This window comes from Halichoerus grypus, chromosome 9, assembly GCF_964656455.1.
Source record: "Halichoerus grypus chromosome 9, mHalGry1.hap1.1, whole genome shotgun sequence".
Classification (NCBI taxonomy): domain Eukaryota; kingdom Metazoa; phylum Chordata; class Mammalia; order Carnivora; family Phocidae; genus Halichoerus; species Halichoerus grypus.
Genome location: NC_135720.1, coordinates 17,748,128 through 17,761,764, shown reverse-complemented (window position 1 = coordinate 17,761,764; position 13,637 = coordinate 17,748,128). Strand labels below are relative to the sequence as shown.

The 13,637-nt window shown below is 43.3% G+C and overlaps 1 protein-coding gene across 5 annotated transcripts in view; it reads left to right on the top strand.

The window, feature by feature from the left end:
• The first annotated feature begins 340 nt into the window (after positions 1-340).
• Positions 341-13,637, top strand: part of SASH1 (SAM and SH3 domain containing 1) — a 189,560-nt gene continuing 176,263 nt past the window's right edge. For 2 of the 5 annotated variants that reach the window (XM_036095595.2, XM_078054597.1), the window contains exon 1: positions 1,026-1,224. In XM_036095595.2, the coding sequence (XP_035951488.2) occupies positions 1,105-1,224 (120 nt within the window). In that variant the 5' untranslated portion in view covers positions 1,026-1,104. Of the gene's footprint in view, positions 922-1,021; positions 1,225-13,637 lie in introns of those variants that run through there. The other 3 variants (XM_078054596.1, XM_078054594.1, XM_078054595.1) reach the window with 3 other exon arrangements.

The following is a 13,637-nucleotide window of genomic DNA, read 5'->3' as shown; positions in this document are numbered from 1 at the left end:
AAATCCGTCATGGATCTCGTCCTTGGAAAAACAGACACGGGACCCCGAGTGTGTGTTGGCTAAATGGTTACAACCGTAACATTTAGTTTTGAAAACGGCCCCTGCCTATGCCCTCACTGTAAGGCAACCATTAAAACCCAAAGCGCATTTCCCCTAAATAGCTGAAACCCCTAGCAATGGAGTGCATTGTGGGCACCCAGGAACCAGACCGTTCCGCTCATAATAAAAACGGTACACACAATGGCTCGTGCCCAAGCTTTCACACTTGTTTTGGCAAGTCTTGGCTGACAGCCACAGAGTTGTGTTTCCTTAGGTCGCTTGACTTCACGAGGGGCGAGGTGCGGAGTGTACAACGACACCGACGACTCGGGAAACTCTTTCGGCGGGAGCAGCTTCAAGATCCCACTTTCTCGAGTTTCTGGGACCGAAAATGCCTCCGTGAAGGGCGCGATTGGGAGCTCGGGCAGGCGGGAGACGCCGCGCCGCTGCTCTTTCAACAGGCGATTTGTTCTCCCGTCTGTGGCTCATTTCCATGCAAAGAGCCTGACATCAGAGCACCTTTTGTTGCTAAACGCTTTCTTTAGCATCGAGGGGAGAGAGTCATGTGGAGCTGGAAGAGCTCATTTTCGAGAGAGGGGTCCCGAGGAGCGCCCGCCCAGGGGCAGAGGCACCGCGCTCAGCCCAGCGGGGCCCTGCCCAGACTTGCTGGAAGGAATGAGTCTCGTGCCTTAGTTAGCTGGTCCCGGTCGCAGGAAGAAACGCCTGTGCAGCGGCTTTAATTGCTGCAGGGCCGCCGGAGTTCCCCGCCGTACAACTCGGTGGTGCGGACTTTGCCTTCGGCTACCCCGCGGCCGCGCCGAGCTGGGGTGGGAAAGTTTCTGGAGTTGTCAGTCGCGCGGCCCGCCGCCACCTAGAGCCGAGGTGCGGGCGCCTGCGAGGGGGCCCCCGCGGGGTCGCCGGGGCGGCCGGGGCATGCGGCGCGGGGGCGCGGCTCGCTGACGCGGCGGGCGGGGACCGGCGCCGGGGGGCCGGCCGCGCGCTGGTGCGGAGCGAGGGCGCCCGGGGGACCGGGACGCAGGGCCGGCGCGCGCGCGGGACGCGGCCATGGAGGACGCGGGAGCAGCCGGCCCGGGGCCGGAGTCCGAGCCCGAGCCGGAGCCCGAGGGGGGCGCGGGCATGTCCGAGGCGTTCTCCCGGCTCTGGACCGACGTGATGGGCATCCTGGTGAGTTACCTGGAGCCGGCGGGCGCGGGAGGGGCGGGGCGCGGGCCCCCGTGCGGGACAGCCCCCTCCGCGACCCGCGCTTCCTTCGCGCTCGCCCACCTGGCAAGCCCACTCCTCCGAGTCGTCCTTCTCTCGCTCCAGGTCCCGGGGGCTTAAATACACACGGCATAGGATTTCAAACCCTAATTAAAAAATAAGCAGCCACAGATCGCATCGAAGATCTTTCTTAAACAATCGGGTACATAGTCACCAGTTTAATCTGGGGCACCTGCTGAGAAGTTGGTGTGGAAAAGGCTAGAAAAGACTCCTTCAAAGAGTAGATGTAAATAAATAGTATTTGGCTGTTGTGCCTTCACAGTTGGACTGGGAAAGAGGCTGATGTGACTGATGTTTATCTCTTCACCATTTGTTGTCTGACCACGAAAGGAAAACAAACCATCTTACTCAGAACCACCAAAGAGTGTACTTACTCTGTGTGCAGTTTTTCAACTTGTAGAATTACAGGATATTTGTTGTTTTATGTTTGGAACTAAAAACAATAGGACTTATTTTGCTAAATCTGTATTGTCATGTATTTTGAAATGCCCAGTAACTAAAACCGCCCATGGATTTGGCATAATTTCTGAAAAATAGTTCTTATGCATGGAGGATGAAGCTTTAACTTGTTCAGCGTTCAAAGCCCTGGGGAATTAGTAGATGTATTTTGGTGGAGTTGTAGGTAGGCAGGTAGACCGGAATCGGATGGGTGGCGGTTATTACAGTCAGAGATCTTAATCCACACATAAAGAGTCAATTTCAGTGTAAAGATTTGGAATTGGCAGTTGTTGGAAAAGGCTCTGTATTTACTTTGGGGTCTTTTATCTTTCTGATGGAAGGTATAGTTTTTGAAAAGAAACTCTTCTTTGGGCATGATGAGAAGTGTACCATTTTTTGCATAGGAATTAAGCATTTGTGCTTTGGCGTGAGTGAGGCTGGGTCAAATCCCCACTCTCCCGTTGACTGACTGCATGACCTTGGCCAAGGTATTCAACCCCACTGATCTTCAGTTTCATTCCCTGCAAAATGAGGCAAAGGAATGAGATCTTCAGTTTCATTACCTTGCTTCTTAGGTTCTCTAAGTTTTAGTTATGTTGATGTATATCTAGTGCTCAGCATACTGGCATAGAGTAGGTGCTCAATAAATGATAGCTCTCTATTTTCTCCCCCCTGCAAATAGTCTCGTGTCTCATCATTCCAGACATCCTAAAGTCTCACCTAATTCATTTTTAGGTGTTCATTGGTGTTTAGGATTATTCTTATACAGAAAACCAGGGAAGATTGGTCAAAGATTTCTGCTTTTTTCACTCTCCAGTATTTAGAAAAAGTTTATTTTTTTAAAAATTTAAAATCTCAAGTTTTTGCATTTTCTGAACTTTATTGATGAATATGGGCCTTTAGTGAAATTTCAGAAAACCCAATGAATATGTTAAAGTTACAGTGATAAGTTTGTTTTTTTACGTTAGTCAAGCAGGAGACTTATCTTGTTATTTCTTGCTTAGATCCTGCTCTGTAAATTTTTAGTCACTGAGAAAATTGGTCTCATAACATCACATTGCATCCCTTGTTCGGGTGTGGTTGTGGAGGGGAGAGCTGGAGGGGCTCACTTAAATGGGAGTGTGGTCTCAGGGTTGCTTGGGAGGGGGGTGGTGATTGGCAGGTGGCACTTTCTGAAGATTTGCTTTCCCTTCCCTGGCAGATTCCAGCACTGTTGGGTCAGTTGTAGCTGAGTGTTCTTTGGCTGATTTAAAAGATGGGGTGGGGCTGGAGAAGCTCAAACCTGTTATTCAAAGGGCAGATGTAGGAGAAAAGAAAATATGTACTTCTTACAGAGCCAGTAGTTCAGTGCGAGGCTGGAAAGAATGTAAATGATTGTCTCAAAGCAAGTATGTTCACTTCTGTTTTCCCATCTTTTAGACAATCTTATTTTCCTTTGGGGTAAACGTGGGCATCAGGATTGTGCCTTAGTAAAATTCAGATGAAGATACGGTTTATCTCCCCTTTTGCATGTCTGTAAAAAGTCACCAGGTTAAAAGGATCTTTATTCTTTCTGCTTTTAGAAAACTGTCATCCACATGTTTAGAGGAAACTGTCTTTCTAGAAATATATCAAGACAGAATTGACAGTTGACTTTCTCTGTTCTTTCTGAGATAAAAGATAACATTTCCTTCATTTTTAAAATAAGATTCTGCAGTCTGTCCGCCTGCACAGGTGAAGTGACTTGACCAATGGCACACACACCTTGTTACTGACAATTACAGAGTGCACCCCAGTTCTCAGTAGGGTGATGCCATGATACTCCCCAGTTAACTGTCCCAGATCAACATAGCAGAAATGTAATTACATCCGGTATTTTAGGAAAATGCTACTTGGGTCTTTTAAAGTACGGAACTTGAGGGGAGTAGAGGTAGTAGGGGAATTATACATCCAAACATACAAGACTTCAGGCACAGTAGCTACTTTCTGGATTCCCCTGTTTGTAGAAATCAAACCTCCAAGCCTTTTGAGTTAAACATTTTTTTTAGGTGAATGAGCACAGCTCCCTTTGCCAACTTGAGAGGCACTGAGCATCTGCCCCAGGGATTTTGTAGGTTCTAACCTTCTGGGGCATAGATCTCAGTAAATACAGGATGGTTGTTTGAGTTCATTAGGACACATTTTGCATTTAAATTAATTCAGTCCTGCACAGTTCTGAACCAGCCAGTTGCTTTTAGATAATTTGTTAACAAAAATGCTTATTTAGAGAAGAAATAATAGTATAATTTATGGCATGAAAATGTTCGGGCTGTGCTAGAATGAATAAATGCTAGTAAGTGAATATGTAAATAGAGAATTTGGAGAAAACGAGCTTACCAAACGCTAGCCCGTGTGCCCATGCCTGGAGGGCAGGGGCAGTATTTTACTCCCCCCCCCCTTTTTTTAATCTCCAGTGCCTGGGATTTACTGGGTCCTGAGTACATGGTTTTATAGAATGGAAAAGGAAGAAAGTATATACTTCTTAAATGCAGGAGCCACATCAAAATCCAGTTCTGTAGAGACCGTACCCCCTGTAATGGGGTGCATTTATGAAGACATTAATTCTGCCCCTGCTTGAACCTAGCGCTCGAGCAGTTTCATTATGCAAACCAGAATCCTGGTGCTTCCACTGGAAACGGTAGCGGCAGATTGTGAAATGTTGGTAAATCCGGAGCAATCAGACCATGGCTTTCTTGTGAAATGTGTTCTTCTGTTCTCTAACTCCGCCAACATGTGGTCCGCCTGGGTTTTCAAGCATGTCACCTTTCATGACGACATGCTTACATTTCTGCAGAGAAGTGCGAAACAAGTTAAGATCCTGTGGGATTTCACTCTTTTATCTTTACTCCATGTTGCAGACACAACATTCCTTTTTTTGGGTGGGGGCGGGGAGGGTAGTGGTTTTTATGAGTAGGAATTGCTAAGGTTATTAGATATGATAGATCACTTTTTCAGCACTGATTATCCATTCGGTAAGTTGTGATGGTTATTTTTCCTTCAGAATTGGAGGACTTCTTAAAGCTGAGACAGTCCTTGAAAGCTGCTTGCTAACTGGGAAGGGAGGAGAAAGGAGTTAGTAAGTGCCTATTGTTTGCAAGATCCTGCAAGATGCACCTCCCCCAAACCTTATTTTTCCTCTGTTCCCTGCTTGGTTCCTACAATTTACACCCATTTCCTAGCAATGCTTAGAGAATATCCATTGTCTGGAGACACTTGGACCTTCCCCCATTCTTATTCTTATGTAAGCCACATAAAAGTATATAGCAGGCTTTAGTCCAAAAACTGTTAGGTTTATCCAGTCTTGCTATTTACTGAAGAAAATCCTTAAAAAACACACACACACACACACACACACACACCACCACCACCCCCTTTGCTTTGTAGTTTTAGGCAAAGTGTGGGGGAGGGGAGATGTTAGTAAGATCTCCAGGGGGCTTTTAAAATGCAAACTCCTTTGAAAGCATTAATTTACATATTCTTTGGGTGGTGTCTCCTGTTTAGCCCATCAGCTAATGACTTAATTAATTTTAGGTCTTGGAATTTGAGAGTCAGCCCCAGTTTCAAATATTCTGACTTCATCTTAATTTTATGTTCCCGTTCGCCAGCTGAAAGCCTTGTGGCTTTTATAAGTGAAGTTGCAGGGTGATGTAGCGCAGGGAGCGGAGACCTTGGAAGTGAGCCCTCCACCCCCTAATTTAGAGGAGGATTAAAGGCTCAAGGTACAGAGTAGGGACCAGAACTCTACAGCCTCCTGATTTTCAGTTCTTGGCCAGAGACAGAATTAAGTCTCATAATTCTGGCTGGAGTCACTAAATCTTTTGATGTGGGGAGAGACCCTTGCCCTACAATGACCTTTCATGCCCCCCTTTTTTCTACTTATCGCCTTCAGCTGCCATCCTCTACCTTGTAACCCTTCCCTTTCCACCTGACTTACTACTGATATTCTTGGTTTTCATTGTTTACTCCAATTTCTGATGATAGAATGCAGCTGGTGGGGGTGGGGACGGGGCAGGGAGTGTTCCCAAGCCCTGGGTCCTGATACCGTCCTGGGTCCTTCCCATACTTACCTTCCTAGATTCTCTCCTGTGACCAGTGAGCATTACTGTCCCCATTTTACAGTGGAAGCATACACATGGGTGTCCTAAATCACACAGATAGTAAACAGAAGCTGGGATTTGGATCATGTGTTGTTTCCCAGAAATTAACTCCTGGCCGCAGTTTTATAGTTTATTCTTTCACATGTCTATTGAGACATTTATTGTCAACCTTTTTGCTAAAGCTGTTGAGCTAAGTACTAGCGACGCTTGCTCCTGGCTCCCAGAAGGACATAGTTTTGTAGGAAAAACTGCAGCAGCCCCCGCGTCCCTCGCGCAAAGAAGCACGCAGTCCCCAGTGCAGTGGGCAGAGCAGTGCGCACAGGCAGCCCGCCGCACACAGTGGGGCCATTTCCCAGAAATGCCATTCGGTTTGGACCGTGGCCGTGAGTTAGGCTTTCCTTGAGAGCTGTTCTCCACTGAGGGGTTGAGGCGTAAGGAAGAAAGGGGGGAAGGAGGGCTTCCTGGGCAGAGCCAAGGGGAATAAAGGTGAGCTAGCATGGAGCGCTGAAGTGGGTGTAATCATTCTATGGGCTCCAGTGAGCCCCCGGTGCAGAATTTGAAACTGCCACCTGACACGATCCCTTCTGTGTCTTACCGAAGTAACTGTGGTGGGTGATGAGTTGGCAATGGTGAGAACCAGGGCTAAATGTTTATGAAACATAGCACGTTACGTGTCTAGCTTCCATTAGTCCCCATAGTTTACTCAGTATCTCTAAGTAGTCAAGGGTTGCTCTGTGGTCCCTTTCTCTTGGTGATTCTCTTAAGCTCACAAGGAGGCTGGGTTAGTGCAAGAGGTTTTTAGAGATGTCGTGGTCTTAGGATTCTTTTTTGTTCTAAAGAAAAAAATATCTAGGCACATATATATGTACTCATATCTATCTACCTGTCTTTATTGCAGTGAATGATGTGCTATTCCTTAAAGAGGGGAATTATTATTTGTAGCAATGTGCACATGGTGTTATAGCTAAATGATCTTTAATTCCGTCTTCTAAAAGCTAATTCCAGAGAACAGCAAAGGAGAGAGAAATGTTCAGTTGTGCTTATTGATTCAGAAGCAAATCTGTAGCTCAATTTTACAAAGGACATAAGAGGAAAACCTATAACTAGTAGTTTGTCTAATGTATTCTTTTTAAGGGTGCTTTTGGCTTCATACTTAACCATAATAATCTCACAGTGATACATGATGTCCTTACTCATGGTTTACACACGTTCTTATCATACAGTAGAAATAAAATTGATCTCAGAATAGTGAATTTAAATGGGTAGAGGCTAAGTCTCTAAGAATTAACTATACCATTTAATACCAGTGAGTACAGGCTAAGACTGACACTGTCAGACTTAACTAAACCTTCAGACTAATTTTGATGTAAAATGTATTTTTGTGACCCTTTGGATTTGTCGTTTTTCACATGCTTTGCTCATTTATTGATTGATTAACTTTTGGTAATGAGACCTGAAAATGGTAGCATTAGCTGTGCTCCTGACCACCTGTGTCTCGTGTCCCATCTTTTGTTCCGGAATATGTTTCACTGGATAGCATTAATTCTTCATGAGATGAGATGCTTCACTGAGATAACCTCGCTTATATTTTTTCTTGCCTGTCAAGTCAGGCAACAGAGATACTCTAGCACAGACACTGGGTCCCTAGGCTTTAGGGTATCTCTGAGACTCAAGACAAAAGCTTGATAATGAGATAGTTTTTTTCCTCTCTGTAATCAGTATTCTTTCTTTTTTTTTTTTTTTTAAGATTTTATTTATTTATTTGACAGAGAGAGACACAGCGAGAGAGGGAACACAAGCAGGGGGAGTGGGAGAGGGAGAAGCAGGCTTCCTGCCTAGCAGGGAGCCCGATGCGGGGCTCGATCCCAGGACCCTGGGATCATGACCTGAGCTGAAGGCGGACGCTTAATGACTGAGCCACCCAGGCGCCCCAGTATTCTTTCTTTTCTGAAGGGCTCTTACTATTGTCTTTCACCCTTCTAAAATGATTGGTAAAAACATGAATACGTTTGTATTTACAATGAATGCTCGTTGGACTCTTGTGCCCTCTATCATAGAAGGTACAGTGCGGCTCTCCTTGGTGTCTGTGATGCGGATTTGTGGATTCATAGTTAATTTTGGTGCTTCATCCATTGTTTATTAGTTTGGTTTCACAGCACGTAGTGTGAGGAAGGTCTAATGTGTCTACCTGTGACTCTGTGCTTGATTATGGCTTCATTTTCTCTCCTACTATTCAGGTTAATAGTGGAATTAAAAGTGAAAGAAAAAAATGCATATAACTGTAGTTTTAATGAAAAGTGCCATTGAGAAACAGAATGAAAAAAATCTTAGTATGTATCCTGAGCTCTATTACTTTAAAATTTTATACTAGTTAATTTTGTGGACTTTAATACTTTTTTTTTTTTAATTTTATGTATTTAAGAAATCTCTACGCCCAATGTGGGGCTCGAACTCACAACCCCAAGATCAAAAGTCACATGCTCTTCTAACTGAGCCCACCAGGCACACCTGGACTTTAATACTTTTGCCTAAGACTTACTGTCAACCAACAAGTTTTTTTTTTTTTTTTTAAAGATTTTATTTATTTATTTGAGACAAAAAGAATGAGAGACAGAGAGCATGAGAGGGAAGCGGATCAGAGGGAGAAGCAGACTCCCCGCTGAGCAGGGAGCCTGATGCGGGACTCGATCCTGGGACTCCAGGATCATGACCTGAGCTGAAGGCAGTCGCTTAACCAACTGAGCCACCCAGGCGCCCCAACCAACAAGTTTTTTATTAGAGCTGAAAAAAATGTTTATAAACTTTTTGGGGTGCTTTTAAAAATGCAGTGTTGCAATATTATTATAAGAAAGGAATATTCTAGTTTAAGAATAAGTATCTTTGTTATAGGCTTACACTCATTTTCAGAGGATTTTAAGGACCTCACTTACAAAATAAACCATTGGCAATTTTACAGATGTCTTTATTTGGAAATACCCAGGATTAAAAAAAATTTTTTTAACAAAAACAATGGGATACCCTACACACCTATAACAATGGCCAAAATGTGGAAAACTGACAACACCAAATGCTTAAGAGAATGTGGAGTAACAGGAACTCTCATTCATTGCTGATGGGAATGAAGAAGTGGTTCAGACACTTGGGAGGACAGTGGGTGATTTCTTATAAAACTGAACATACTCTTACCATCCGATCCAGCAATTGTGCTCCTTCCTTGGTATTTACCCAAAGAAGTTCAAAACTTATGTTCACACAGAAGCACACATGGATTAGTTTATAGCAGCTTTATTCATAATTTCCAAAACTTGGAAGCAACCAAGATGTCCTTCAGTAGGTGATTGGATAAATAATCTGTGGTACATCCAGACAATGGAATATTTTTCATTACTAAAAAGAAATGAACTGTCAAGCTACCAAAAGACATGGAGGAACCTTACATGCATATTACTAAATGAAAGAAGCCAATCACAAAAGGTTTCTGACTGTGACATTTGCAAAAGGCAAAACCATGGAGACAGTGGAAAGATCATTGGTTGGGGGGGCATTCGGGGAAGAGAGGGATGAACAGATGGAACACAGAGGATTTTTATAATGGTGGATACGTGTCATTTATAAATTTGTGCAAACCCATACAGAGAACGTACAACACCAAGAGTGAACCATAATGTAAACTTTGGATTTTGAGTGATAACGAAGTGTCAGTGTAGGTTCATCAGTGTAATAACCGTACTACTCTGGTGGATCTGATGGGGTTTTTTTTGCTGTTTTTAAAGAACAACAACACAGGGCTTGAACTTAAGACCCTGAGATCAAGAGTTGGATGCTCAACTGACTGAGCTACCTAGGTGCCCCCTGATGGGTTTTTTTCAACACCACCAAGCAATTGTCCACTTCTCAGTGGACACTGACCACAAATTTGACTCAAGTCTAGCACTGTGTACCTCAGGTTAAAGGCTCAATCCTAAAGACTATCTTTACTTCAGATGCCAATCACAAGTCCAGGTTGTTAACCTGAGCTTCTGACGAACTACTGCTACAAATCGGAGGTTCCCATGACCCCCTCCTCAGGTTAGATTCATTTGCTAGAGCAGCTCACAGAACTCCGGAAACCAACTTACTTACTAGATTAACCAGTTTACTTACTAGTTCACCTGTTTATTATAAAGGGCTATAACTCGGGAACAGCCAGATGGAAGAGATGCATAGGGCAAGGTATATGGGAGCTTCCATGCTCTCTGGGGTGCCACTCCCCATAACACCTTGTGTTCACTAATCTGGAAGCGCTCTGAATCCTGCCCTTTTGTTTTTTTATGGAGGCTTTATTACATAGGCATGATTGAGCAAATCATTGGCCACTGGCTATGGATTGAACTCAATCTGGAGCACCTTTCCCCTATCTGGGGGTGGGTTGAGAGTGAAAGTTCCTATCCTTTGATCTTCTGGTCTTTCAGGCGACCTGCCTGATCTTGAGGCTTTCTAGGGGCCTCACCCTACGGCACTTCATTAGCATAAACTCAGGTGCTCCTTCCTTGTATTATTTCAAAAGGGACTCCTAGTGAACTGGCAAGATAGTCCTATCACTCCAGAAATTGAGTTTTAGGAGCCCTGTGCCAGGATTGGGAGGAGACCAAGTACATAATATCTTAGTATAAATCAAAATATCACAGTGGGGGATGTTAATAATGGGGAGGCTCTGCATGTGTCGGGGTGGGAGATACACGGGAAATCCCTGCCCCTGCACCTTTCCCTCAGTTTTGTTACGAATCTGAAGCTAGTCTAAAGAAATGAAGTCTTAATAAAAAAAAGTAATGATACATTTTTTAAGAGTTTTAAGCAGAGAAGAGTAACAGAATTAGAACATTTAGAAACAAACAAAAAATTAAACATCTTAGAAAACTGAAAGATTGTTTTGTAGAGTAGTTAAGAACAAAGGGAGTAGTTCAGACTGTTTGGGTTCAAATCCTGGCTTCAAATATTTAGTGGATGTGTGACCTGGCAAGTTGCTTGACCATTCTGTGCCTTGGTCTCCTCATCTGTAAAATGGGCATGATAGTCACTGGCATCATCAGGTATGGTGAGATGAACTGAGTCACTGAAACTGCATGGCATATGGTAAGCAGATCATAAGTGTTCGTTTTTATTAACTATTAAAAGTTGGATCTCTAGTTAGAATGTGAATTAATTTCACTTTTCATCTTTAGGTGGAGGGATGATCTGATTTCACATGCTCAATTTAGAATTGATACTATTGATTTAGTTTATCTCAAATGCCGTTTTTAAAATAGATGGCTTAAAAATAAATGCATAAAGGGGCACCTGAGTGGTTCAGTCGGTTAAGTGTCTGCCTTTGGCTCAGGTCATGATCCCAGGGTCCTGGATTGAGCCCCACATCAGGCTCCCTGCTCAGCGGGGAGTCTGCTTCTCCCTCTGCCTCCGCCCCTCCCCCTTGCTCTTTCTCTCTCTCTCTCTCTCTCTCTCAAGTAAATAAATAAAATCTTTTAATTAAAAATAAATAAGTGCATAAATTCGGGTTATGTGTTAGGAAATATTAAAAATATTGTCTATACTCGAGAGAGAATTTATAAAACTTGTGAATAGGCAGGGTTTTCTGGAGGCAAGAAGGTGTTTGTAATGAAAACGTATTTTGTTTAAATGGGGTTCAAGTTGCAATAGTGAGACCTTTTTTAATAGTTGACTTGGTAGAAACATGTAAAGTATCGAAAGCATCCACTTAACTAATGATTTTATTTTTTGAGTGTTGGACTCATGTGAATGTACTAGATCTATTTTCGTTATCTTGAGCTTTTTCGTGAACTATTTTCCCAGGGTTTTACTGAATTGACCACTGTTTCTGTCAGGGTTGCCAGTCATTTATTCTGGATCTTTGCATCTTCATTAGGAGTCTTCGGTCTCCAATCAAGAATTTCTACAAGTATCACATGGGCGTGTCCCCACCAGACAGATTTCAGTGTGAATATGGTAGAAAATGGGATTTGCTGTGGTTTGAGGAAGAATTGTAAGCTAGTAATGAGTAAATTTGCCACTTATACTACATTTTTATTTTGGCGGAACTTCATTATGCATCTAAAGAAAACCAGAAGGAATTGGAAATCTTCGGGCAAGTCTGTAAAGACCATGAACATTTTCTACTGGAAAGATAAAACACTTCATTTTTAAGGCATATTTTTTCATGAATTACAGTTGAAAACTTTCTACAAAAGCGTAGCGTTAGGGCATAGTCTACTGGGGGGAAGGAGCAACATGCTGCAGAAGGCAGTAACGACCAACTTATGTAACATGTGGGGTCCAGGTGGTAACTTAATGAAAGCCCGTCATAACACTGATGCATGTGGTGATTTGCCTTGATTAGGCTATTATGAAATTGAGACTATATGGTGAGCTTTAAAGCAAATAGGTATCAAATGATTCATAAGTGGTACATGAAAGATACAGTAAAATTCATGTGATGTAACTTTAGCATTAGCAAAGAACTCTGTGCTGTTTCAACAGAACAGAATGTCGGATAGTAACCCCCACATTCTATATCAAAGGACTCCCTAGCTTATGTCACTGAAGAGCTGCGTGTTCCAGACTCTGTGTCTTTAGAAGGCAGGATGCCTTCCATGGTGGATGAACTTCCATAGAAACAGGGAGCGGAGACAAATAGAACTAATTCACGCCTTAAACATGAGATTTTTAGCAGGTCACATCACTTACTCTAAGAGGGGCTGCTGTAGAGATTAGATAATGATATTTACATTGGTATAATTCCTTGCACTTCACCGTGTGTCTTTACGTACATTGACTGGTTTAAAGCTCTTACAGCCACCAGAAACCCAGTCTTGTTGGCAGCCTCGGTTCTTCAGCCATGTGAGTAAGCTAGGGTTCCTAGTTTCCTTTTCAAACACGCTGACATTTCATTGTCCATATTTCAACCCCATAATGCAACAACAACAACAACAACAACAAAAAAATGCTAGTTGATTTTTGGCTTCTGCAAATTTTAGACTTCTAAGTTTATTAGATGTGAAACACTGAAGTTGAATTTTTGCAAATGTTTGCAAATGGCCGCCTGAAGTGGACCAGACCCAGATGGATGTGGGCTCTACTCTTCTTTGAGCAGAGTTTGGGGGTGGAGCCAGAAGGGGATCTGCAGTCTGTGTTTTCCCATTTTCCACCCAGGCTGCCTGGTTTCTTCTGGGGTCTTGGGTGTCAGAGTGTGTGTAGGTCAGGATGGCAGGTACTCCGGGCTTTGCGGGCTCACTGCTTCCAAAGAGGCAGAGAGAAGCATGAAGTTCTGGTGTCTCATTGTCACTAGGTTGCTACACATTCTGGAACAACACCACTTTATTTCTCATGACTTCCAGTTTGTTCTTCTATTGTGGAAAACAGGAAGGCCCTCTTTCCCACCACTGGGAAAGGCAAATTCTCCTGTTGTCGGCCAAAAAGTTTTCCAAGCTGCAAAACAGTTGCTTTTATAATAGTAGGTTTGACTTAAAAAAAAAAAAATCAAGATTTTTGGAAAGACACATAAACCTGTTTTTTGTATACCTATGGACTTACTTGCAGGCAAGTATGAGGATGTTCTGTTTCAAGTCCTTACATATGAAGGGGAAAATCCAGGGCAAGTGTTGCTCAGAGGCACTGGGTTACGGATGGTTCCAGAGAATCAGCCAAAGACCGAGCAAACAAGCCAAAGCAAGATTGGTTGGAAGCCTGAATTTGCTAGTTAGGTCAAGATAAGTACTAAATTATGCAATGTAG